Raw genomic sequence first — 23,808 nt, 5'->3', positions numbered from 1 at the left:
TATTACTAATTAGGGTTTTTAATCCAGAACCCTTTCCTGCTTCCTAACCCTGAAACTACATTTAAATGACCAAGAGTACCCTATATCCAGTTCTTCAAAGAGTCCAGCCAACTTCGATCAGTTAGGTCTCTGGTCCTTCTTGTTTCTGGTCCTTCTCCAGAGTCCGGAATATGCACCAAAATAATAACAGGGGCTGGAGTGGGGTGTAGATAAAAACGACTTATGTTCAATAGTATTCAATTCTTTGATAATTTCACTTATGTAACACAAAGTGTATTAGCTCTTCTAAAAAAATTAAAAATTAAAAGACTATAAAACCACATTCTCTGTAGTCAAAGGCAGTTTCCAGGTCCCAAAAGGGCCTCCCAAGTATTTAACACTCAAAAATGTAGGAAAAGCAAAAACAGCCAGGGAGATGTAGAGCTTTTCTAAGTCAGATTTCTCTACACTCCCACTCCCTGCTAAGTGGTTCTTTCTCTCTGCGTTTATTCAACAAGTGTGTCCTGCCACTCTCCCCCATGGACAGGAAGGAGACTCACTGTGTGGGTGTAACTTCTTTAACTGGAGGATAGTGATGGGAAGGAGGCTGTGAGGTAAAGGGGCAGTTGTTAAAAACCAATCATGGAAATCCAGCTCTGGGGGGTTCAGTTACTGGTCAGGATCATGGGTTGCACACAGAAGCACTAGAACAAGAACTCAGGTGTTTTCTTGCAAGTCTGAGGTCTTCATACAGCTGCCTTGGAGGGGTTTCATGGTTCAGGTCTTGCCCATCTTGGACCTTAACGTCAGTTGTGAGGGGTGACTGATCACAGGTTTTCTGGAGACAAATTTTACTTACCAGCTGAGTAGTTCTGTGAGTCCTGAGAGAACCTGCACCATTCAAGTCACTAGTTTACTAAGAATGAAATCAGTTTCTTAGTATTCTCTGTTCTCCACATGCCAGTGACACCGTCCCTGTAAATTTCAGGATAGGCTAGCTAAAGCTTTGCCTCTGGGACAGAGGAAGACCACTTGGGAGAGTTGACCCTCCTTCTCCCCTCCAGCTTTGCTCTGTGGGAGTCCTTTGACTAGGAGCATCTTGAGTATATAATCTGAATGTGGACCCCTCTACTTTAGTCTCTGTTCCAATGTCAAAACCCTGGATCTCTCAAGCCTGTCCAAATTCTTATGTGTGGTTTCCCTGATATTCTGAGGATTAAAAAGAACAGCAATGCATCTTAAAGCCTCTTGGAAGAAATACATGCATAGATAGTTTGCAGTTCAGATGGATGTGTTTTTAGTGCTTTATAGCAGTGTAGCCTCTGTTGGTCAAGCACATTAGTGTTCCATTATTGGAATAAAATTTGGTGGCATGCCAAGTGTCTTCTGATTTGACATCAGAATGATGGCCAACTTGAAAAAGTAACCTAGGCCCTGTGAAATTCCTTATCACTGAGATAATTGATTTTATATTGGTATTTTCTAGTTTCCTCATTTGCTTCTGCTTTTCTTCCCGAGCAGCATATTTATTGTTGTTATTTGGATCCATTTTTGTGATGTTGGTATTAAGTGAGACAGCTATGTAAACAAGTTGCAAGGGATTATTAGTTTATCAGTGGAAGGATGTCTGGTCCATTGCCAAGATTCATTGATCTGTTTATTATGACTCTACTCAGTACAATTTTAGTGGCAATTTAAAAAATGGTCTTAGGGTTTCATTTACAGAAGTCCACTGGTTCATTTATTAACCCACATTTGTGGGCTAACTCGATGTATAATCCTACCAGCATTGTTATGACAGTTGTTACAATACACCGCAGCCAGGGAGCAATATCCCAATTATATGTTCTACTGTTTCACTTGTGATATGAGAGCAATACAAATTGTTGGTGATAATTATGTTGATTTTCAGCAGTTTGCAAATTAGTAAATTAGTACATTTAGAAATATAAATATACCCGAAGACTAATATGTGTGTTGGGGCTAGTTAACAAGTATTTATTGAGTGCCTATGGTGTATGCGGTGGACTATAACAGGCACGGTATAGGGATACCAGCAATGGTGTAAAACAAACAAGGAACCTGCCTGGCAGAGGGTATAATTTGTGCCCGGTAAAAATGAAAGTACCTTGCTAATGGACTTAGTCTTTCCCCGTAACAAACAACCCTAAAACTTAATGATGTAAAATGATTTATTATTGCCCACAATTCTGCAGGTGGAGTGGGCTGTTCTTGGTTGGTTTCACCTGGGTTTAGTGGTTCGAGAAGAGCATCCTGTTGAAGGGTCAGCCGGGCTGGGAGGGAGAGCCTTGCTCACGTGAATGGCAGTTGGTGCTGGCCGTGGGCTGGGCACCTTGTTTCTCTTCCAGGTGGTTTCTCATCCTCCAGTAGGCTATGTGTTCTTAGGGTGAAGTTTCAAGAGGGTAAAAGAGGGAGCTGCAAGGCCTCTCGAGGTGTAGCTTCAGAAATCACATACCATCATTTCTGGCACGTTTCACTGATCAAAGCAAGACACAGGTCCAGCTCAGATTCACAGGCGTGGGCAAACAGACTTGAAAGGAGTGGCAAAGACACATTATAAAGGTGTATACATACCAGGATGGGTGATATCTATGCCATATGTTGCAATTTACCACACCTGCCTTGTAAAAATGAGTCTTTCACGACGGCTATCTTTGTATTTCAAAATTCCTATTCTTTTTTCATGTATAAAAACCCAGCTCTTCTCACACCTGAAGTTTGTATAAGTTTCTTTCCTTATGTCAGTTTAAGTTCTTTAAGTGCTGAAGAACTTGCACACATGATTTTCTTATCAAAACTTCTGGTCTAATGTTCTGAAATGAGTGGGTCTCTATTTGACTTAATATTTAGTTTTAAAATAGTGTACTGCAATTTATTCTTAAAAAGTTGCTAGAAGGGAGTAACTGACTGGCTCAGTTGGAAGAGCTTGTGACTCTATCTCAGGGTCATGAGTTCTAGCCTCATGTTGGGTGTAGAGATTACTTAAGTATATAAATAAACTTAAAAAAATTTGCTAGAGGGAGGTAATCAGAGAACACGGGAAACAAAGAGGAGCTAATTAACTTTGTGGTTCCCAATGTCTAAGTCCTTTTTATTTCGGTTACTTTTAAAACTTTACTTTTAAAGAAGGAGGCGGTTTCTTCTTTAAACTTTTAAAGAGTATCTTCTCATAAAAACAATGGGTTCCAAAGTAATAGTACAGCATTCTAGGGAAGAAGGTGTTAAGTGTATAGCAATTTAGATGTATTCCATATTTTGAATAAATTTACTTACATTATTTTCTGTTATTGCACATTGCTTATACATTAAAATGCTAGATTTGATTCACAGATCCTCTGGAAATAAGTCTTTTCAGAATGAAGTTGACCATGTAATTTACCATTTAAATTGTTTTCAAAATAGGTTATTCATTCAACAATTCCTAACTCAACAGATGCAAAGTAATGTATCTAGTTGAAATGCTCCCTCTCACTCATTTCTCCCTCACTGGCAATTGGTGTCATCAATTTCCTGTGTGCTCTTCTAGACATAGGTTATCCATATACATGCAAATACAAACAGATGTTCCCTTTTCCCCCTCTCTTTATACAAAAGGTAGCATACTATATATGACATTCTTCCCCTTGCTTTTCCCCCTTCTTATCTATCACTCCATTTCAGTAGTTCATTCTTTTTTAGAGCCACATACTATTCCGCGGTATAGCTATACCATACTTATTTTATCATCACCCTACCAGATGAACACTTAGCTGCTTCCTATCCTTTGCCATTTTAAACAAAGCTACAATGAATTACTATGTCACTTTCCTCAAGTGGAAGTATACCTAGGATTTCCTAGAAGTTCAAAAAATATGCACATCCATAATTTTGATAAATATTGTCAAAGTGCCTTCTGTAGCAGCTGCACCAACTTCTTACACTTCTATCAGAAGTGTGTGAATGAAGGGTGTCTGGTTAGGTCAGTTGGTAGAGCATGTGATTCTTGGTCTTGGAGTTGTGAGTCGAAGCCCCAGGTTGGGTGTAGAGATTGTTTAAGTAAATAAACTTAAGAAAATATAGTGTGTGAATGTGCCTGTTCCCACACCCTTGGCAGGTGTTATCAAATTGTTATTATTGACTTTAGTAATTTTTTTAAAGATTTTATTTAATTAATTAATTTAGAGAGAGAGAGAGAGCAAGGGCACTGGAGCAGGGGGAAGAGCAGAGAGAGAGGGAGAGGGAAATAAGCAGACTCTGTGTTGAGCATGGAGCCTGATGTAGGGCTCAATCCCAGGACCCCAGGATCATGACCCAAGCCAAAACCAAGAGTTGGATGCCCAACCGACTGAGCTGCCCTGGTGTCCCTGACTTTAATCATTTTTTAAAAAAGATTTTATTTTATTATTTTATTATTTTTTAATTTTTTTTATTTGAGAGAGAGAGAGAGCACAAGCAGGGGGAGGAGCCGAGGGAGAGGAAGAAGCAGACTCCCTGCTGAGCAGGGAACCTGACACAGGACTTAATCCCAGGACCCTGAGACCATGACCTGAGCTGAAGGCAGGCACTTCATGGACTGACCCACCCAGGTGCCCCAAAAGATTTTAAGTACTCTCTACACCCAGCGTAGGGCTCAAACTCACAACCCGAGATCAAGAATTGCATGCTCTTCTGACTAAGCCAGCCAGGTGCCCTGACTTTAGTAATTATTATTACAACTTGCTTTTCTACTACTCCTTAGAGTCAACAGAATATTTGAATATATTCTGAGTTATGTGAACAACAGTGGATTAGGTTTTACTAATTTCGCTGGTGATGATCTGGAAAGTCAAGTGTCTGTCCTATATAACCTGTCTACAGTCGTGCAGCAAATAGGGATCAAAATTGGGTCTGGGAACCCAGGTTTTCTAGTTCCAAATCAAACCTTTCAGAAGCCAAATGAAGCAGTTGAGAAGTTTGCCAGACACTAACCTGTTCATTTACCTAGATGGATGGCACCAAAATAGCTTCACATTTTGTAATCAGTAAGCACTAGAAAAATAATACGGACTATGGAAGACAGCAGAGCCAGTCCTAGGCAAGACAGAAAACTCTAAAGTTTCCTTGCATTTATATCCATTCCCTTCTTGAAAAATCGTGAGTACAAAAGGTTTTATCACTCCTTGTAACTGCCTCTGAAAGTATAGGAGTTTAAAAGGCATTGTTCACCACCTCCCCATGCAACACACACTCAAGGGTCTCCATGGAAAAAAGGAAACCTGTCTTACTCTGCTCAGGCTACTAAAACCAAATACCACAGTGTGTGTGACTTAAACAACAGACATTTCTTTCTCAAAGTTCTGGAGGCTGAAAGTCTAAGATCAAGGTGTTGACCAATTCCATTCCTGGAGAGAGTTCTCTTCTTAGCTTTTGTCTGTCTTTTCACAAGGCAGAGAGCCATCTCTTCTTTCTTCCTCTTCATATAAAGCCACCAATCCCATCAAGAGAGCCCTATCCTTATGATCTCGTTTAACCCTAATTACCTCCCATGGGTTCAATCTACAAATACCATCATACTGGGGGCTAAGGATTCAACATACGAACTTTAGGACACAATTTAGTTCATGGCAAAGCCTGTGATGAACTGGTGAGGCTCCAGCTTCCCAGCCTCAGCTCTGGAATTGGGGATAATAAGCAACCCACCCCTGTCCCAGATTTGAACAGGAACTAAAAACAACATTGTCTCAATAGTAGTCTCCCTGGTTGCCTTCCAACATTCCTTTATTTTGCACATTCACAGATACTACTGAGCACCTACTGTGAGCCCTGCATTGTTTCTAGGTGCCAGGGAGAGCCCTGAACAAAGCTAAATTGTACACCGATAATGTTTTCATTCTCCTGGGAGAGAGAGACAAATAACAAACATTTAATGTTGAAAGGTAATAAGTGTTAAAGAAGAAGAAAGCAGAGAGATTTTGAAAGAGCTTGGTTCACCTACAACATTCCCTTTTACTTAAAAGGAATTAATCCTCTTTCCCTTCCTTACTTGTAATGCCCTCTGCCTCATGACTTCCTGATTCATATAGTGTTCTATGTCTTTCAGCACTTCGGAAATTACCTGAAATAGTATTTAAGAAAAAGAATACTAGCTAATATTGAGCTCTTACTGTGTGCTATACACTGTGCTAAAATGTTTCCTTGGATTTATTCATTAATCCTCACAGAGCCTAACCCTATGAAGTAGGCAGCATTATTGCCTCCATTTTTCAGATGACGAAACTACTCCACAGAGCAGTCACGTAATCTGTTTCAGGGCACACGATATGACCACATTATTAGGAAATGATCAAGTCAGGTTTTCAGGTAACATGTGTGCTTGCTTCATCTGAGTGCCCAATGCCCCTACGTATGAACTTAGGGTAAAGTGTATTCCATCGTTAAGTTGAGATAAAATTCACTCTTTCAAGTGTACTGTTCTGTAGTTTTTAGTATATTCACAGGTTATGCAGCCAACATTAATATTTAGCTCCAGAACATTTTCATCACACCAAAAAGAAATCATGCTCATTAATACTAACCACTATTCCCATCTTCCCCCAGCTCCTGTCAACCACTTCTCCTTTCTGTCTGTATGGATTAGTCTATCATGGATCTATCATACAAATGGAGTCATACAACATAAGATTTTTGTGTCTTGCTTCTTTCACGCAGCATGAAGTTTTTAAGATTCACCCATTTTGTAGCATGTGTTAGTACTCCCTTCCTTTTTATGACTGAATAATACTTCATTCTATGGATATTAAGTCTTTTATTTATCCATTCATCAGTGGATGGACATTCAGGTTGTATCCACTTTCTGGCTATTATGAATGATGCTGCTGTGAGCAAGCCTGTGCACGTTTTTGTGTGGACGTAAGTTTTCAGTTCTCTTGGGTATAATATGCCTAGGGATGGACTTTCTGTTTAACTTTTACATATAACTTTTTGAAGAAATGCCAAACTGTTTTCCAAAGTGGCTGCATGATTTTACATTGTCACCACAGTGGATGAGAGTTCTGAATTCTCCACATCTGTTATTATCTGTCTTTTGATTATCACCAGTCTAGTGGATGTGAAGTAGTATCTTTTTTTTTTTTTTTTTAGAGAGAGAGAGGGAGAGAGCACACAAGCGGGGGGAGGAGGCAGAAGGAGAGGGAGAAAGAGACTCGTAAGCAGGCTCCATGCCCAGCGTGGAGCCTGACGTGGAGCTCAGTCTCAAAACCCTGAGATCATGACCTGAGCCAAAATCAAGAGCTGGATGTTTAACCAACTGAGCCACCCAGGTGCCCTTGAAGTAGTGTCTTATTGTGATTTAAACAACTTTTAGTTGTGGTATATACACATAATACAAAACTTACCATCTTCATCATTTCTAAAGTGCATGGCTCAGTGGCATTAAGTACATTCTCATTGCCACGCAATCATCACCACCATCCATTCAAAAACTTTTTCATGTTGCAAAACTTAAACTCTAAACTAAACCTATTAAACAATAATTCCACATTCTCCTCTCCCCTTAGCCCCTTGCGATCTCCATTCTACTCTGTCACTATGAGTTTGACTACTCATCCAAGTGGACCCCTGTAGCATTTGTCCTTTTGTGACTGGCTTATTTCACTTAACATAATGTCTTCGAGGTTCACCCATGTGGCAGCATGTGTTCAATGCGGTTTTTATTTGTGTTTATTTCCCTGATGACTAATGATGTTCATGTGCTTATTGGTCATTTGTACATTTCCTTTGGAGAGAAGTCTATTCAAATCCTTTCATGGTCTATAATTTAATGAATATCCTAGACTAAACCCCACTTTTTGAATTGTGTACAACACACCTCTAGGTATTTCCCTTTATTTCTCCCCCCCTAGAATTCATACAATGAAGTGTATCACTTAATCATAACCTTTGGACCAATAGAGACTAAGTAATAGTTGCTGTTCATAAATAACTGAAAGTCCTGATCAACCCTGATGTGCCTGCTAACCTAGTAAAGAAAAATGTTAATTATGTTAATTAGAAATATAAATAACCTTAGAACTCATATGTATTTTAATCAGTCTGATTTTAAAATTGGTAATAGATACAGATTCTAATTAATCTTTCATTCCTATTTTTCTCATTTCAGTCTATCTTATACATCGATGCCTGAATAATTTTCAACAGTGTAAATGTGATCGTGTTATTTATTCCCTAGATCAAAAGCTTCCATAGCTCCCCATTATCAATCAAAATATATACAATGTTCTCTATAATCGGATCTTTCATTTCTTTGATTGAAGCAATCAGTAAGAAATGACATTTTATAATATATAAAGAACTAGAACACAAACATTTATATAAGCAAACACACTTTCAAACAACAGAAATAAATCTTTTACAAAAAGTTCCTACCCTTAAAGCATACAAAACATTCTGCTATTTTGGATTTTTTTTTAAGTATGTAATGAAATTCACCAAATTGATTTTGAAAACTACATTTGGAAAACACAATTCTATAACATGGCCAACCATAGCAAGTTTCTTTAGAGCATGGTAAAACTTAACTCCAGTGCTTTTCAAACCTACTTGCCCATTACAATCATTTGGAGAACAGGAAGGAGGGAAAAAAGCAAGCTAATCTAGATCTCCACTCTCAAAAATTCTCTTTCATAAGGTCTGGGAAGGAGCCCAGAAATCTGTGTTTTTATTAAAAGCTTCCCAGTTAATTCAGTCGTGCCGCCAGGTTTGAGACCAACTGTTCTTAGGATCTATACTACTTGCCCTTCCCCCATCTCAAACAAGTATTTCTTGCTTCTTACACATTCTTTCTTTGCACATTCATTTTCCTCCACCTGGAATTTGTGCCCTCTGCCTACTGGAATCTTTCCAGTGCTATTTCAAATACCACTTCCTAGTTATTTCTCCAACCAGAAAGGTCTCCCTAGACTTTCTGTGAGTATTTGGATTTTGTTAATGGCACTTTTCTTGCCTCCCCTCACTGTGCTTATCTTCCTTCTACAATGTGAGCAACTATATTATAATTGCCCCTCAGTGGGAGGACAATGGCCTACTCAAAGTCAGGATTTGAAAAACTTCCTTGAACTGAAGTTGAAAGGAAACCTTCCATTGTGGAGGAATGTGCCACTTAATAGTGAGTTTAAGCTACTTAATAAAGAGTTTAAGCAACATCAGACTCTGCTGTATTTTAATGTGATATTATGGGCATAAATAGGTGAATGGTGAGCTTTTCTGCATGTAATATTCATGCAGTCTAGTCTTTGGTTAGCTTTCCCTCAACATTCCGTTTATCACAGCCTTCCACAGGAAGAGATATTGGCCAGATCTAATTGCCCAGATCCAAAGTAGAGTAAAACTCTCCTCATCTTATTTGGTGTTAGGCTTCCTTAAGAGCTCCCAGGCTCTGTGACTGGAGGTTTCCAGGTCATGTCTTTGAGTTTTAAACAAATGAAATACCCTAAGTGTTTTGTTCCCATCAGATTTGGCTGTGTGTGTTTAGAGCACCACTACAGTATTATGTTTTCCATTTTGCGTGGGTATAAATTAAAGTACAGAGATGATTTGATTAGCTCAAGATCCCAGAGTGACTGGCAATGATGGGAATAAAGCCTTGCTCCCCAGATTCCTGGCCCAGTTCACTCTGTACCAAACCACAGGTATGCTGCCTTTTTGCTGATGAGGCCACACAACGTTCCTTGGAGGGGATACCCACTAGCTCTGGGAGGATGAAGGCACACAGGGAGGCTTCAAGAGAGCCATTTGGAGAGTCAGAGTAAGGGCCAAGGGTGTCCCAGAAGTTTGAGTGAGCTTTTCTCAATATGGTTTAGAAAATATGTGGTGAGCAAATACTTACTGGGGTTTTGGGATATTTATTTTAAATGTCAAGCCACTTTGCATTTATGGGTAATATCTAGGCTTGCATGTCCATCTTTTACTCTGAGTGTAATGCAAATGAAGTAATAAGTCGATATAAAGTTTTTAAAAGGATGCCATCATTTGAATCCTTAGGAAATGCTGGGAATTTAAAAATGACACCAATGACAGTGCAAAGGCGGTGATGGGGATCAAGTTGTGGAACTTGGTATCAGCATTTGCAGTGATTGGAAATTCCAGCCTCTACATAAGTCTTAGAAGAAGGAAAATCACTGAGGATTCCCACCATGTACCCAAGGTTCTATTCTCCTTACCCTCCCTCGCCCCAATCCAACAGTGGATTCACTGGTTGGTGAACCTCATCTCATCTGGAACTACAGACATTTTTGGGTCTTTTCTTACAGTAAAGGTTTTGACTGAATATGCATATGCAAGTTCTCTGCCTAGTCTCTCACTCCTGCTTCAAGCCTTCTCACTATTTCCCTTCCCTCAGGACATACCAACCATACTAATCTTCTTTGAATTCCTTTCTCACCTCTTCCCTACCTCAGGGCCTGTGCCTAGGAGGAGTTTCCCATTGATCTTTAGAAGGTTTATCATGGTTCTAATCTCAGCAGAATATCACCTCCTCAGAGAAGTCTTTGACTATTGAATGTAAAACATACAACCACAGTTATCTACCACCAACATTCCACTCCTAGTCTTTCTGGATCACAGCACCCTATTTCATTGTTATTAAAGCATCTGTCACCATTTGAATTCTCATCTGTTAACTTGTTCATTGTATCTCCGCTACTAGATAGTAAGCACAGGGAAACTCCAGGCCTTTTCTATTCTGCTCAGGGCTTCATCCTCAGTACCTAGAGCAGTGCCTGGCATCTAGGAAATGCTAACTATATATGTGTTGAGTGAATAAAATACCCATCCTATCTGAATTTAAACTACAAATAAAAAAAAAAAGGAAATACCCATCAGTGATGTCACGGAGGAAGTGCCTCTTTAACCCATGGTTTGCTCTAAGAAATTGCCTAATAATGGATCTTTGGAATGACTTCAGCAAGTGCATTAGGTAATATCCCCCAAATGTCAGCTGACTGTATAGTAAATTTTAGCCAGGCTTTACAGTTCAGCCAGGAAGATGAACTCAAAGTTTGCATAAGCAGTGGGGCCAGCTTCCTATTGGACAATCTTTTACATGTAGGTAGTAAAGTATGGAGGGCAGGTATCCTAGGCTTCAGAGAGCAGCTGTACCCCGTACATGCTGTGTCTGCTGTAGGCAGCAGAGGAGCTCTGATGAAAAGCAGAGGAAATTACAGTTGTCGGGCCTTGTGGTCACAAGGGCATGTGTTGCATTTGCAAGGTCATCATGGGATAATTCAGGGTGTAGCTTGCACACATTCTGCTGCTGAAAGGGAGATTTTTTTTTCCTACCACATCCGACACATGGTTTGCCAGAGGAAGGGCACGAGATCAGCAGCACTGATGAGCTGGCTTGGTGTTTTTAGGCCACAACTCTACTAAACCAATGACTCCCTTCTGACTCCTCCAAAAGAGCCAAAGGAATTTATTCATTACCAAGTGTGAATAGCAATCACACAGAGCCACCAGATTGCTTTTGCCTACTATACCAGAAGGCACTTCTGAAAAAAAAAAAACAAAACAAAAACTTAAATAATAACATTGTCAATGCTATTGTACTAAAATTTTTGGGAGGGAAGAATGTCAACTACTTCTAAGCTAAAGATACATACAAGTTCTGTTTCTCCATTACAAATCTACGAATAAAAGAAGACCACAATATAAAGCTACGTTTGGAAAAGTGCACGGTACACTTAATTATGTATAAAGTAGAGAGAAGGCCATACAATTGCTCAGTCCTATTTACGGGCTGGGGTGCATGTAAATGCTATGTAACTAAGTGACTGGGACTTCGCCAAAGTCGTTGGGGATGTAAGAGAGAGTATGAGACCATAGGGTCAATTAGTACATATGCCTATTAATGGACAAAGCATTGGCATGGAAATTGTTAGCATGTGCTATAATCTTGGGTTTTCTATTTTTGTGCCCTGGGCCCTTTGTGAAGTTATTTATTCTTTCTGAGTTTTATTTTCTTTGCCTGCAGAATGGGAATGATAACTACCTTATACAGGGTTGTTGATAAAATGAAGTGAGATAATCTGGGTAAAGTGATTTGTTGGTATTCAGTGAGTGTTATTTCCTATTTTCTGGTCCCCAGAAGATGCAGTAGCTCAGCTGAAGGTAAATAGGGCCATCTCTAGGTAAACCATGTTTTCAGCTCAACCTCCAGTCTTCTGACACCTGGCCTAAAACCCTACAGAATTTTAATCTCATCAACTTTATCAAAATGGCCATCAGTCTCATGCTTGTTGACTTGATGGACTTGTATGTAAATTACTTCCTGTGAGTTTTATTTGGCTATAAATCTAAACTTGGAAAGTGTTTCACTTTGGTTGGTAATTTGGGAAGAGATTCAGTACATTGAACAAGACCCTTGCATTTTTTTAGGCTAGACAAGTTGAGTCATACACGGTTTTATATAAATGAATACCATTAGTCCAGCAAAATAATAAATGCCTTTGCTTATATAAGGCAAATTAGAAGATAAATGGCGTATAAGTGTAAGATAAGAATGAGGGCCTTAAAATTTAACCAACCAGGCACACTTTTAAAGCATTTCCAGGGTAAGCACTAAACAATTATATATGGATGGAGCAACAAGTATGTGTTACATAAATGAGATACATATTTTCTTGGTAGGAGAGAGGTGACTTGGCTACACAAGCACAGAGAACACAGGAGATGAGCAAAGATACATAAGGGGTGGCTCCGTTTGACACAATTACATGGCAATTATCCACATAACTCAGAAGCAATGAGGCTTTAACAAAGACTCTTCCTACTTTTGCAGCTGACATACTACAGGAGTGAAGCAACAAGTGAATGCATCAAAACAGTACGCAATTAAAATAAAGCAAAGAGAAAGTGGCCTGGCCCTAATGTCCAAGTGACCAGACACGACTGGAATCAAAATTTACCATAAGCACATGTACCGTTAGAATCTGTGATAAGAGGACTTTAATTCCTATAGAAATATGCTTTTCATCTGAAATTATTTCATGTCTATGATGTTATCATAAGTTATTTCATTAAACACTTTTCTTTGTTTATGTGCCTGTAACTCCACCAGGGATGGTGAAGGGTTGAGAATGTGTAATCATTAGGGTTTCTGTCCTCAAAGAGCTTACTTTCTCATTAAGGAGATAAGATAGACACATGTAAGACACCATAAATACACAAACAGCACCCAATTAGGTGATGAATCAATGATCCAGACTATAAATGCTATAGAAGATCAAAGGGGGAAAAAAGCCACAGAAATGAAGGAAGGTTCCATGAAGGATGTGGCATCTGATCAAATCCTTGAAAGATGGGTGGTATTTAAGGACTAGAAGATAAACCTGAGATGCAATCTTCACGTTAACACTCAAATGCTGTGTGTCCTTAGGCAAGATACTTAGAGCTTCCAAGCCTCTTTTTCATCCACATGGTAGGGAGGATAATGTCTAACTCTCCAGTGTGTTGGAAGATTCAGTAAATATGTAAAGAAGATAATAAAGAACATAACACATGGTAGAGATAGTAAATTTTAACCATAATCATAAATGATCTTAAGGTAGTTGTGCCTCTTTTTCTAGCAATTTCAAATGACCGTTGGTGGAAGCAAATTGGCACAAATATGAGTAGGTAAAGAGGAAGGTATGCATCCAGTTAGAAAGAGAAAAATGTAGAGATGATCACTCATGTTTGAGTGGAACCCTATCCGACTAGAGCAGCAGGTTCATGCAGGAAAAAGCATTGTGTAGATATGGTAAGTCATTCATTCATTCAACACAAATTTGTTGATCAACTACTAGGTACCAGGCATTGTACTAAATGTGAAAGCTGAGTAAAGGTAAGCAAACATTACAATTTGGCTCGACACGGTAGAAAACAGGGTGACTTGGAAGAGTTATTTATTTAGCCATCTATTGCGCTAGGGAGGGACATGTAAAAGAAATAGAATTGAAAAAGCTAAAATCTGGCAGCAAATGGATTATAATGAAAATGGAAGGTGGATATGAGTATAACTGAAAAATTGTTGCACTTGTTAACTTGAAAAAAATGGTGGTCATATGAAGGAAGCAGGAATGGACAAACACGAGGAGTAAATGGAAGGAACTTCTATGTGATTTTGTCAATGACTTGATTTGGAAGATGAAGGCAGGGAAAAAATGGTTCAAAGATGAATATATAAGGTTTGCCGTTCAGTGAATGAAACAGCAGCAAAGACAGAAAAAGGAAGGGTTGTTGATGGTTTCAGTGTCAGGTGAAGTTTGAGGTGAAGATAAGCTATTTGTTGAGCATTCAACTTACAAGATCTGTGTAGACAATATAAGCAGAGGGAGTAGAACTGAGGGGAAACAGAAATGATTACAGAGGTCATGTTGCACTTGGGATGGTTCAGACACTGAAGAAGACCACAACAAAGACAGGAGAAAGCCTGGGAGGTTTGACCTTTTGGGCAACTCCCACGTTGTGTGTGGGGAAGAGTGAGTGTGTGAAGCAGTGGGGAGAGGACGTGATGAAGGAGAGTGTGAAAGAAACCACCAGAGGGGAGAGTTCTGGAAAGCAGTTGACCAACAATATCAAATGCATCTGAGAGTCAAAGAGAATGAAGATTGGGATCAATATTTGTGGAGCATTTATCCACAAAATGATTAATGGATAATTATAAAATAATGCAGAATTTGAAAAATATTCTACGGTGGAACAATTTAGAAATATTCTGATATGACAAATACAGATCTTATGTTTTCAAATTCCTGACAGATACTAATCTTTGGATTCAGGAAGAGCGGAAGTTCCTGAGATTTTCCCAAATCATAATTATTCTGTATTTATATAACCCTTCACTTGTATATTATTAAATAACCATAGTGACCATAATCATAAATAGTGAATCCTTTTCCTGTGATAGGGTTACAAGTTTTCTGTAAAAAGTAACATAATAATCAGGGGTGCCTGGGTGGCACAGCGGTTAAGCGTCTGCCTTCGGCTCAGGGCGTGATCCCGACGTTGTGGGATCGAGCCCCACATCAGGCTCCTCTGCTGTGAGCCTGCTTCTTCCTCTCCCACTCCCCCTGCTTGTGTTCCCTCTCTCGCTGGCTGTCTCTATCTCTGTCAAATAAATAAATAAAATCTTTAAAAGAAAAAAGTAAAATAATCAATGCATGGTTAATTAGTATTATGAACTAATATATTTGTAAGAAAATTATATATTTTAAAAACATTATATAGTATTAAGTAATAAACATTAAATATTTAAATAAAATTAAGTCTACCTGATAAAGATATTTAATAATGGAAATCATTAAAAAAAAGAAAAAAGAAAGAAACATCAAAACAAATCCTAAATAAAAAACATTAAAAATTGTGAGATTGAACAACAAATACTTAATATTTACAAATTACTATCATTAGAATGAAATTTTAAAACTTAGAATATATTAATTGCCTTGATAGTCTTGATCTTTGTTTCATGATTAAACTTCTACTCATAGAAAAATTTCTTTCATTTTATGTTAACATTGGTCAAATTGTTAATTGTGAGTCTGAAAGCATTCTCAAGTTGAGGATTAGCATATATGTTGTTCCACATAAACTCATTTTTTTGAGGGTAAAAATATTTTGTCTGCCCTAATTTTGATTTTAACATTGAAATTGAGTTGCTTTTTTATGCTCAGATTTTTTTTCCCTCCACAATAACATTTTTATTTCCTTCTCTTTCCATTTCTTAGGTTAAAGAATTTACAAAAAACTGCAGTCCATTGTGAATATATTGGGCAGTATTTGAATAACATAACGTTCAGAATCTCCTAGCAAGATTAAGAGCAGTGCACAAAATCACATGTTGAAAATTTTTAATTTAAGGACTTATTTTGTTTCTAAAACATGGTATTTCTTGAAACAAGACTCATAGGAACTGTATAGAATATCCTATGCAAATAAACTTACATTTATTTAATTCACAAGAATGACTTATCATTAGCAGCAGACAGGGCCATGAACACACACTTATAATGCAGCCACAGCTACAAACAAAACTAACTGCTTAGATGGTAACCATTTCTTGGAAGGTTCACCAGTAACCTACAACTACATGTGTCAGCATTTCCTGCTTTTGCATTCATTTGAACTAGTAATGTCTCTAAAATTATTGTTAAGTTCTCATTCTTAAAGGAGAATTATAATGCTTTCCCCATTTTACTAATTTCTGTACAGATTTTTTTTCAGAATTTGGAAAAAAATAAATTTGATAGAAAATAATAGGAAGTAATTTCTGCATGAAAACATGACACAGACCTGTTATTTCTCTGTAACATTTAGGAAGCTTTAAGCTGCAAGTAATAGAAAAGTAACCGTAAAGTGGCATAAATGATAAAGGGACCAATTACATCGCATAACAAGGAGTCTCAAGCCACCTGGCGTTGGTTAATTCAGCAAGTCAAAAACAAAATCAAGAGCTCATGTGCTTTCCACCTTCCTACCTTGTCATCCCAGGTGTGTGGACTCCCTCATGGTCACAAGGTGGATGCAGCTGTTTCAAGTGCCACATTCTTCCATCCTAACATTCAGAGCAGAACAGGGACAGTTTACTTCTTGCCAGTCTTGTTGTTTGTTTTAATGAATAAAATGATCTTATCTCCAAGCCCCTCAATGATTTCCCCTCATTCTTCATCAGCCAGAACTAAGTAACATGCCCATCCTTAAACCAATCAGGGCAAAGGAAACAGGGCTAGCATAATCAGTGTAGTACAATCTAGTTTAACATGAGACATGGAAGAAGGGACAACAGCTATTGCGTGGGCCAGTGATTCTCAAACTGGTCTTATGACCTCTTAGAAATTATTGAAGACTGAAAAGAGCTTTGGTTTATGTGGGTAATGGCTATTGGTATTTATTGTGTCATAAATTTAAACTCTGAAGATTTTTAAATAGTTATTAATTCATTCAAAATAATAGGCCAATCATTTGTTACAACACCATGGTAGGCAGAATGAAGGCTCCTAATACTGGTCCACATCCTAATCCCAGCTACCTGTGAATATGTTTAGATGTGATAAAGTTGATGTGGAGCTAGATCTTGAGATAGGCAGACTATGCTGGATTATTAGATGGCCCAATGTAGTCACAAGGTAGGTCTAAGTGAAAGAAGGAGGCAGCACCAGAGTGATACAGATGAGAAAGACACGTCTATCTATCATACAGGCTTTCGAGATGTAAGGGTATTGGGAGCCAAGTAATGTGGGTGGCCTCTAGAAGCTGGACAAGGTAAGGGAATGGATTCTCCCCTTGGGTCTACAGAAAGGAATGCAGGCCTGTAGGCACCTTGATTTTGGCTTAAACTCGTTTCAGACTTCTGACCTCTAGAATTATAAATTTCTGTTGTTTTAAGCCACTGAATTTGTGGTAATTTGTTATAGTAGCACTAGGAAATGAATACATACCTATATTTTAAAATGAAAAATATGCTTTCCAGAACAAAAAAAATTAATGAGAAAAGTGACACTGATTTACACTTTTTTCGCAAATCTCTTTAATGTCTGATTATAACAAGATAGGAAGATTTTTCGTTTTGGCTTCTGCATTCAGTTTGTTGGATATCACGTCATGTTGCCTTTGGGAAACTGTTGTACTTTTGTGACAGAATGTGAATAAGAAAGGCAAGTAATTTCTCAGTATATAATAAGAATAGTTTTGACCCCATGGCCCTCCTAAAAGGGTCTTAGGGACAAACAGGGATACCCCAGAGGATCACTGGTACAGGAAGTCAACAGTTTTTACTCCAGCCCCAAAAGAACAGATGTGGCACCCCCCCCCCCATATTCCTAGAGTGAATTTGTCTGGCCCTAAGGTCATCATTAACAGTGTAATGATTTTGACATTTCTTCCTTAATTCAAACAATATTTCTAAGAGTTTATTTTGTTCTTGGCACTGTTTTACAGACCGACACTATGTAAGTGAACAAGGTAGACACAGCTCTTGCCCCCATAGCTCCAACATTTTAGTTGCAGAAAACTAATAAGCACATAAGATAATTTCAGATACTTCTAAGGCATATAAAGAAAAGTAAGTAATGGGACAAAGTGTGGGGGGTGTTTCAGGACGTGGGCAAAGAGCTAGTTTAATTAGAATCTAAAGAAGTGAAGTTAGAGCTGAAATGTGATGGATAAGACAAAACCACTGGAAACTGGAAACTGTGGGAGAATATTCCAGGTAGAACAGCAGGGCAAAGAGCAGGAAGGAGTTTGCTTGGCAAGGCACACAGAAGGAAAGCCAGTGTGACTTGAGCATATTCATGATAGGAATAAAAAAGGAGAAAAGAGTTGAAAAGTCCAACAGGTATAGATCATTAAAGTCTTGCAGGACACAGAAAAGACTTAAGGTTTTATTTCAATTGCCATACAAACCCACTAGAGGAAATAAGAGGCTGTGGAGTGCTCTATATATTTGCTTCTGTCAATTTCTCCACCTTCTCCTAGGGCTGCTCTTCAGCCCAACACATTCCCCCTCTTTATAATGAGGACTCTCTAGAAAGGCACGGGACCCCAAATAGACACATCTTGCCTCACATAAATTGTTTGTATGCTAACATCAAAAACAGACAGATCTGGAACCAATCAGGGGAATGTAAATTACAGGTTACTTGATGTGGAGTAACTTCTGCTGTTGGCCAGAGTCGGTGCACAGCCAAAAAGGCACTGTGTGAATACAATTGTTTGGCAATTGCTGGTCTGTCAGTTGTCCAGAGCGGTAAGTGTGTGAATGGATTTGTATGGGTAATGACTCTGAAATTAGCAACTAGCTTTTCTCGTCTCTCCATGATACAGGAAAACACACTGGATCTTGGCTCATTTCTGGAGAATTCTTGTGATGATCCTCAGTTGCTCAGAATGCACATTTGGTCGTCATTATCCCTTGTGTAATCAGTTTCTACAAACTATAGGATGATGTTACAGTGATGTTTACAGAATAAGGGAACATGCTCCACACCTTAATCAAATCATTTAAAGATGAGCCTTCTTAGATAACATGCATTTATATATACGGGTAGTCATTACATAGTCTTTACTTTGATTTATGCTCTAGAGCAGTAATCTGTCTCCCACTAGAAAACTCCAGAGGAACCATGTGCCTAGAATTCTACAAGGTATTTACTATAAATAATACAGAAGCATTTACCAGACAAACCTTTCCACACCAAGATGATGCCGAGAATCATACAAATACAGAAATGAGTTGAAATCTGCTTTCTAAGGGCCTAAAAACAGTCAGGAATTTGGACCCAATCAGTACACAGAACTGCAGGTGCGGTGGCCCCGCTGTTAAAAAGCGGGATCCACGTGAATAATAAGCCTAATCACATTTTCAGAACAGCTGTGGCTACTTGGGCCACAGTCCCTCATCATGGCTCCCCAAATATTCTTTTTAATTATCGTGAAAATTTATATTAAACTTAAGCGCAGACTGTGTATCAAAGAAAATAAAACTATGTAATTCCAAGGCTACATATTTTCAAAGGAATTTAATTCTGACCTCTGGATGCAATGAAGCATTTTCTCTGCCCCTCTACCTCGGGGAAGGAAGAAAGGAAGGAGGGATGATTCAAACCTGTTGTTCTGCCAAGCAAGTCCTGGACGATTCCGATTTCTAGGGCTCAGAGAGTAGGCTTGAAACCTGTGCCTTCCTCCCATGTCAGATAAGCAGAAAGTTTGCTCTAGCTATGATAAATCTGCACAACGCGGAGATGTTTTTGGCACAGAGTGTACGTTAGAAAGCTGATGATGATTAAATTCGCCTCCAACCCCCATCCTCGCGGTCGGGGAGTGTGTTTTTGCCTGCGTTTAAGAAATGTCCTTCAGCTGCAGACGTGTGCGTTTTTGCGTCTCCGGAGCATGGCGACGCGGGTCGGCTGAGTGTCACCCACAGATGTGGCTGGTCTTTCCCTGCGGAGGCGGCGGTCCCCTTCCTCTCCGCGGGCCGTCTCCAGCCCGAGGCCCGCGGCCCAGACCAGGGGAAGGGGAAGGAAGCCCTCGCCGCAAGCCGGCGTCTGGGCCGGCGCAAAACACGCCGCCACCAGCAACTTTCCCCCCCTGGCTGCGCGCAACTTTTTGCCTTTTCGCCCAGCACGTTCTGTCCCGAGTTTCTGTCCCCTGGGTTTTCCTCCGCTTCCCTCACCGTCTGTCCAGCGGCGCGCAGAGGACCCGGGCTGACGGGGGCGAGGGGCGCCGGGGCAGCCGCGGCGGAAAGAGAAAAAGGGGAAGGGGAAAGGAGGAGGGGGCGGCGGCGGCGGTGCGGGAGGAGGAACTGGTCAAAGGGGACAGAGACCGGCGAGCGCCCGAAAAGGAAAGCGACGCCGCGGTTTGCTGCAGTCGGAATAAAGTTCGCGCCCTTTCCTCGGCGATTCTCTCTTTGACAGCTGGGCGCTGGCGGCCACCTCCACCTCCACGCCCGCACCCCCCGGGGGGCGCCAAAGTTGTTTTTCCATCCCCACTAGGAGCAGGGGGAACAGTAACAGGGCGGGGGGGGGGATACACATCCTCCCTCACGAAACCTCTAGAAATCTGAGGACAAACAACAACAAAACTAACCCACTTCTATTTTGCAAAAGGGAAGCAACATTGTAGTCACGACAATTTTGCAGAGAGGAGAAACTTGTGGGGCTTGCAATTCCGCCCCAGGTCACCTCGCCCGCGGTTCTCTCTCCCGCGCCCAGCAGCAGCCCCCACCCGGGACAGTCCGTTCCTTTTTCTTTTCTTTCTTTCTTTCTTTTTTTTTTTTTCTTTTTCTTTTTTGTCCCGAGGAGCCAGGGGAACTCTGCAGGCTCCGACTTGGAGAGCGAGGGCGACCCTGGGCGCGTGTGTAAATCAGTCACCTGAGCGCAGAGGGGCCGCGGCGAGGGCGCGCCGCGGGCGGGCGGGCGGGGAGAGGCGGAGGCGGCNNCGAGAGCCGGCCCGGAGGAAATCGGGAGGGGGAGGGAAAGAAAGGCCGAGACAGAAGGAGCGAGAGGCGGCCGAGGGGCTGGTCCAGGCGCGGCCGCTAAGAGGAGACCAAGAGGCGGGGGCTGCACTTGACAACCAGCATGCCGAGATGGTAAGAAGTTTCCACCCTCCTTTCCTTTTTATTCTAGACTTCCTCAGACGTGAGCCCCGTGCCCGCGCGCCCCCGGGGCTGCCCGGGGGCCGTGTTTTCCTCAAGTCCCGCGGCGTGAGGTGGAGGGGGGCGCTGAGGAGGGCGGGCAGGAGGGGAGAACCCCAGCCCAACCTGGCCCCTGCTGTGCTCCCGAAATTTCCCCTCAACTTGGCCCAAGTTTGTGAGGAGAGCTCGGGGTGGGAGGGTGTGTGTGTGTGCGCGCGCGCGCGTGTGTGTGAGGGGGCTCGGGAAGTTCGCCCCCTCTCGCGGCGGGCGAGGAAAGGTGAGCGGCCGGCGAGCGAGAGGCTCCAGGGAGTTGGGACGGGGTGGAGGGGAGGCGGGGGATGAATGGAGCGCTGGAGGGAGTTCGGGGCGGAGAGGAAAGCGTTTTGGACAACGGTAACTTTTAAAACTTGCCCGCGAGTGAGGGCCGGGCGGCTGGGCGTGGGCGCCTGGGCGCGCTGGTGCGCCGCGCGGCGAGGACACAGCCGCCGGGTCCCGGCACCTTGGCGTTTCCCCTCCCCTCTCCCTCGCGTTCGGGAACCCTCCCTTTGTAAATGAAGAAAACGTAGGAAGTGCTCCTGGAGGCTTTATGAAGAATGTGCAAAACGGAGGACAGGAAAATAAACCCGAGAGAGATTTTTGAGGCGCAATTTTAAAGGAGCCCATTTGTTCTACTTACACATTGATTGCAGGGTGGCATTTGGGGCCCCGGGGAGGGGACAGAATTAAAAAAAAAAAAAAAGAAAACCGGATGAAATCCCCTGGGTAGTGAGGCTAAGAAAAGTTCCAAGTGCAAGTGGTGGAGGAGATGGGAAGGCGAGATTCGAGCACCGCTCCTCTCCTCGGAGCGGCTTCTCTGCAGCGAGGCAGCGTGCAGTGAGTTCGCCTGGTGATGAGCGCTCTGTCCGCTTTCGGGGAAGTGATTTGTTAGAAATGGGGTTGGACCACTCCCTTCCCTTGAGTTTGCTTCCACCCAGAGCTGCTATTGTTACCCCCACTTGGGGATCTGATCTACCGTTCTGCATGTAGATGGAATATGTAGGAAAAGGAGATAGCGGGTTGGCTTTCCCCCCCCCTTCCCTTCCCCCTAATGTGACATCTCTTGTTTCAGTGATCAAAGTCACAACTGGAGTGTAGGAGATGCGACTGTCAGATGCAGGCGCGCGCGCACACACACACACACACACAAAAGTAGCATGCGCCCAAGACTGTGGTTACAGTAACGCTGACAGAAATTAAAGTGGTTTTGAAAGCGGCGTGCGATTTATAGTGGTTCCCATTTACCCTAGAGTCAAGCTGTTGTAAAGCTGATGTACGAAAGATATCATAAAATAATCCTGTATACCAGGATTAAAGTGGCAGAAAGTGGCCTGCCTTATTATTTTTTATGTACTTCGCAGACAGTTGCAATGGTTGGAACCTGTGTTTTAAGTGAAGGCGTCAAAACAAAATATTAAATATATCTGTTTAGTGCTTGAGTTTTTCTTCTAGCGGCATTTTACGCAAGAACACTGTAGAAGCCAGTTGTAGGTATTAGTTTTCTTCCCTTTCCCCCAGCCTACCCTCTATTTGTCTACACATCTATTCTCAAATACTAATCATTTTGAAAAGTGGCTAAACCCATTTGTTATCCACTGCTTTTGTATTGTGCAGTTTCAGATGTTAACTGTGCACACACGTACATGCTTTAACTGGAGGAATTTATTTCTGGCACTATTATTTAGTGTGTCTGATTTGAAGACATAGTCAAGAGTAAGTGAGACCTCATACAAGTTAATAGAACTTCCTTTTCACCCTTTGGACTCTCTCTCTCTCTCTCTCTCTCTCTCACACACACACACACACACACACACACACACGCAGAATCCCTTGTGAACCTTTGTAGGGTATCTGTGTTTTATGTTATATTTGTAGCTGTTTCATTTAAACTGTTCAGCCTTAATGAAGTTCTTAGTTGTAGCTACTCTTTCTGTTCCCGGAGAGCAGAGTATTTAAAATCCAGATTGCTAATCACTCTACCAAAGTACAAGAGTATCTTCACCTGAGGGAAATAATACTGAACCTGAATGTGAACTCTGTTTGAGTATCTTGTGAGAAACGTCTAAAACTGTCTTTTCTTCCCCCTTGAGAATATTAAGTCCGGTGGTGTTTGCATGTAAAACTTTGAAAAAGAACCAACCTCCTATGATTTTTAAAAAATAAATATTAAGAAAATATTAATAGCGGTTATACATTTCCCAATACGTATTTTTTTTCTCCTACCTGAAGTGTAAGAGATCTGTCAGGCAGGGATATGTGATTACAAAAAGAAGCAGACAAAAGCAGAGCTGACTATTGCTATATTAAAATGTAAGTGTTACAGTTTGAATTTTCAAGTGAGAGTTTTTGAGTTCAGTGCTTTACATAACATTTTGTCCTAATCTTGCTTGCTGTCAGGGATGTTTCATGGTTGTGCAATTGCTGCAGTCAAGAATGCCAATTTGCATTCCAGGAGTGTCATTTGATTACTTTTATCTGCACAGCTCCAAGACCGGCCCAGACCTCTCGTTTCATCTTGCCATGTCACGAGTCAATGCTGTGTCGTCTTTTCAAAAATCTGCCTGATTTAGACAAGAAAGAAAAGTACTTTCATGTTGCAGCCGCAGTCCCCTGCTAACTTGTCAGCAGCAGGATATGATTCACTTGGGCCC

The 23,808-nt window shown here is 41.0% G+C and overlaps 1 protein-coding gene and 1 long non-coding RNA gene across 9 annotated transcripts in view; one reads left to right on the top strand and one right to left on the bottom strand.

The window, feature by feature from the left end:
- Positions 1 to 2,146: 2,146 nt before the first annotated feature.
- Positions 2,147 to 21,987, bottom strand: LOC117802974. 2 transcript variants are annotated; one of them, XR_004626466.1, is made up of 3 exons: positions 21,798 to 21,987; positions 16,470 to 16,546; positions 2,147 to 2,530 (listed from the first exon to the last, which is right to left on the bottom strand). It is a non-coding gene; the product is annotated as an uncharacterized LOC117802974 (long non-coding RNA). The 2 variants fall into 2 exon arrangements; XR_004626467.1 differs by having other exon boundaries at positions 2,147 to 2,476.
- Positions 20,933 to 23,808, top strand: part of BNC2 (basonuclin 2) — a 417,234-nt gene continuing 414,358 nt past the window's right edge. For all 7 annotated transcript variants that reach the window (XM_034663950.1, XM_034663947.1, XM_034663945.1 and 4 more), the window contains exon 1: positions 20,933 to 21,076. In XM_034663950.1, the coding sequence (XP_034519841.1) occupies positions 21,074 to 21,076 (3 nt within the window). In that variant the 5' untranslated portion in view covers positions 20,933 to 21,073. The remainder of the gene's footprint in view (positions 21,077 to 23,808) is intronic.

Source organism: Ailuropoda melanoleuca, chromosome 7 (genome assembly GCF_002007445.2).
Source record: "Ailuropoda melanoleuca isolate Jingjing chromosome 7, ASM200744v2, whole genome shotgun sequence".
In the NCBI taxonomy this organism is placed as follows: Eukaryota; Metazoa; Chordata; class Mammalia; order Carnivora; family Ursidae; genus Ailuropoda; species Ailuropoda melanoleuca.
The sequence above is the reverse complement of the archived record's forward strand: the minus strand, read 5'-3'. Positions and strand labels throughout refer to the sequence as shown.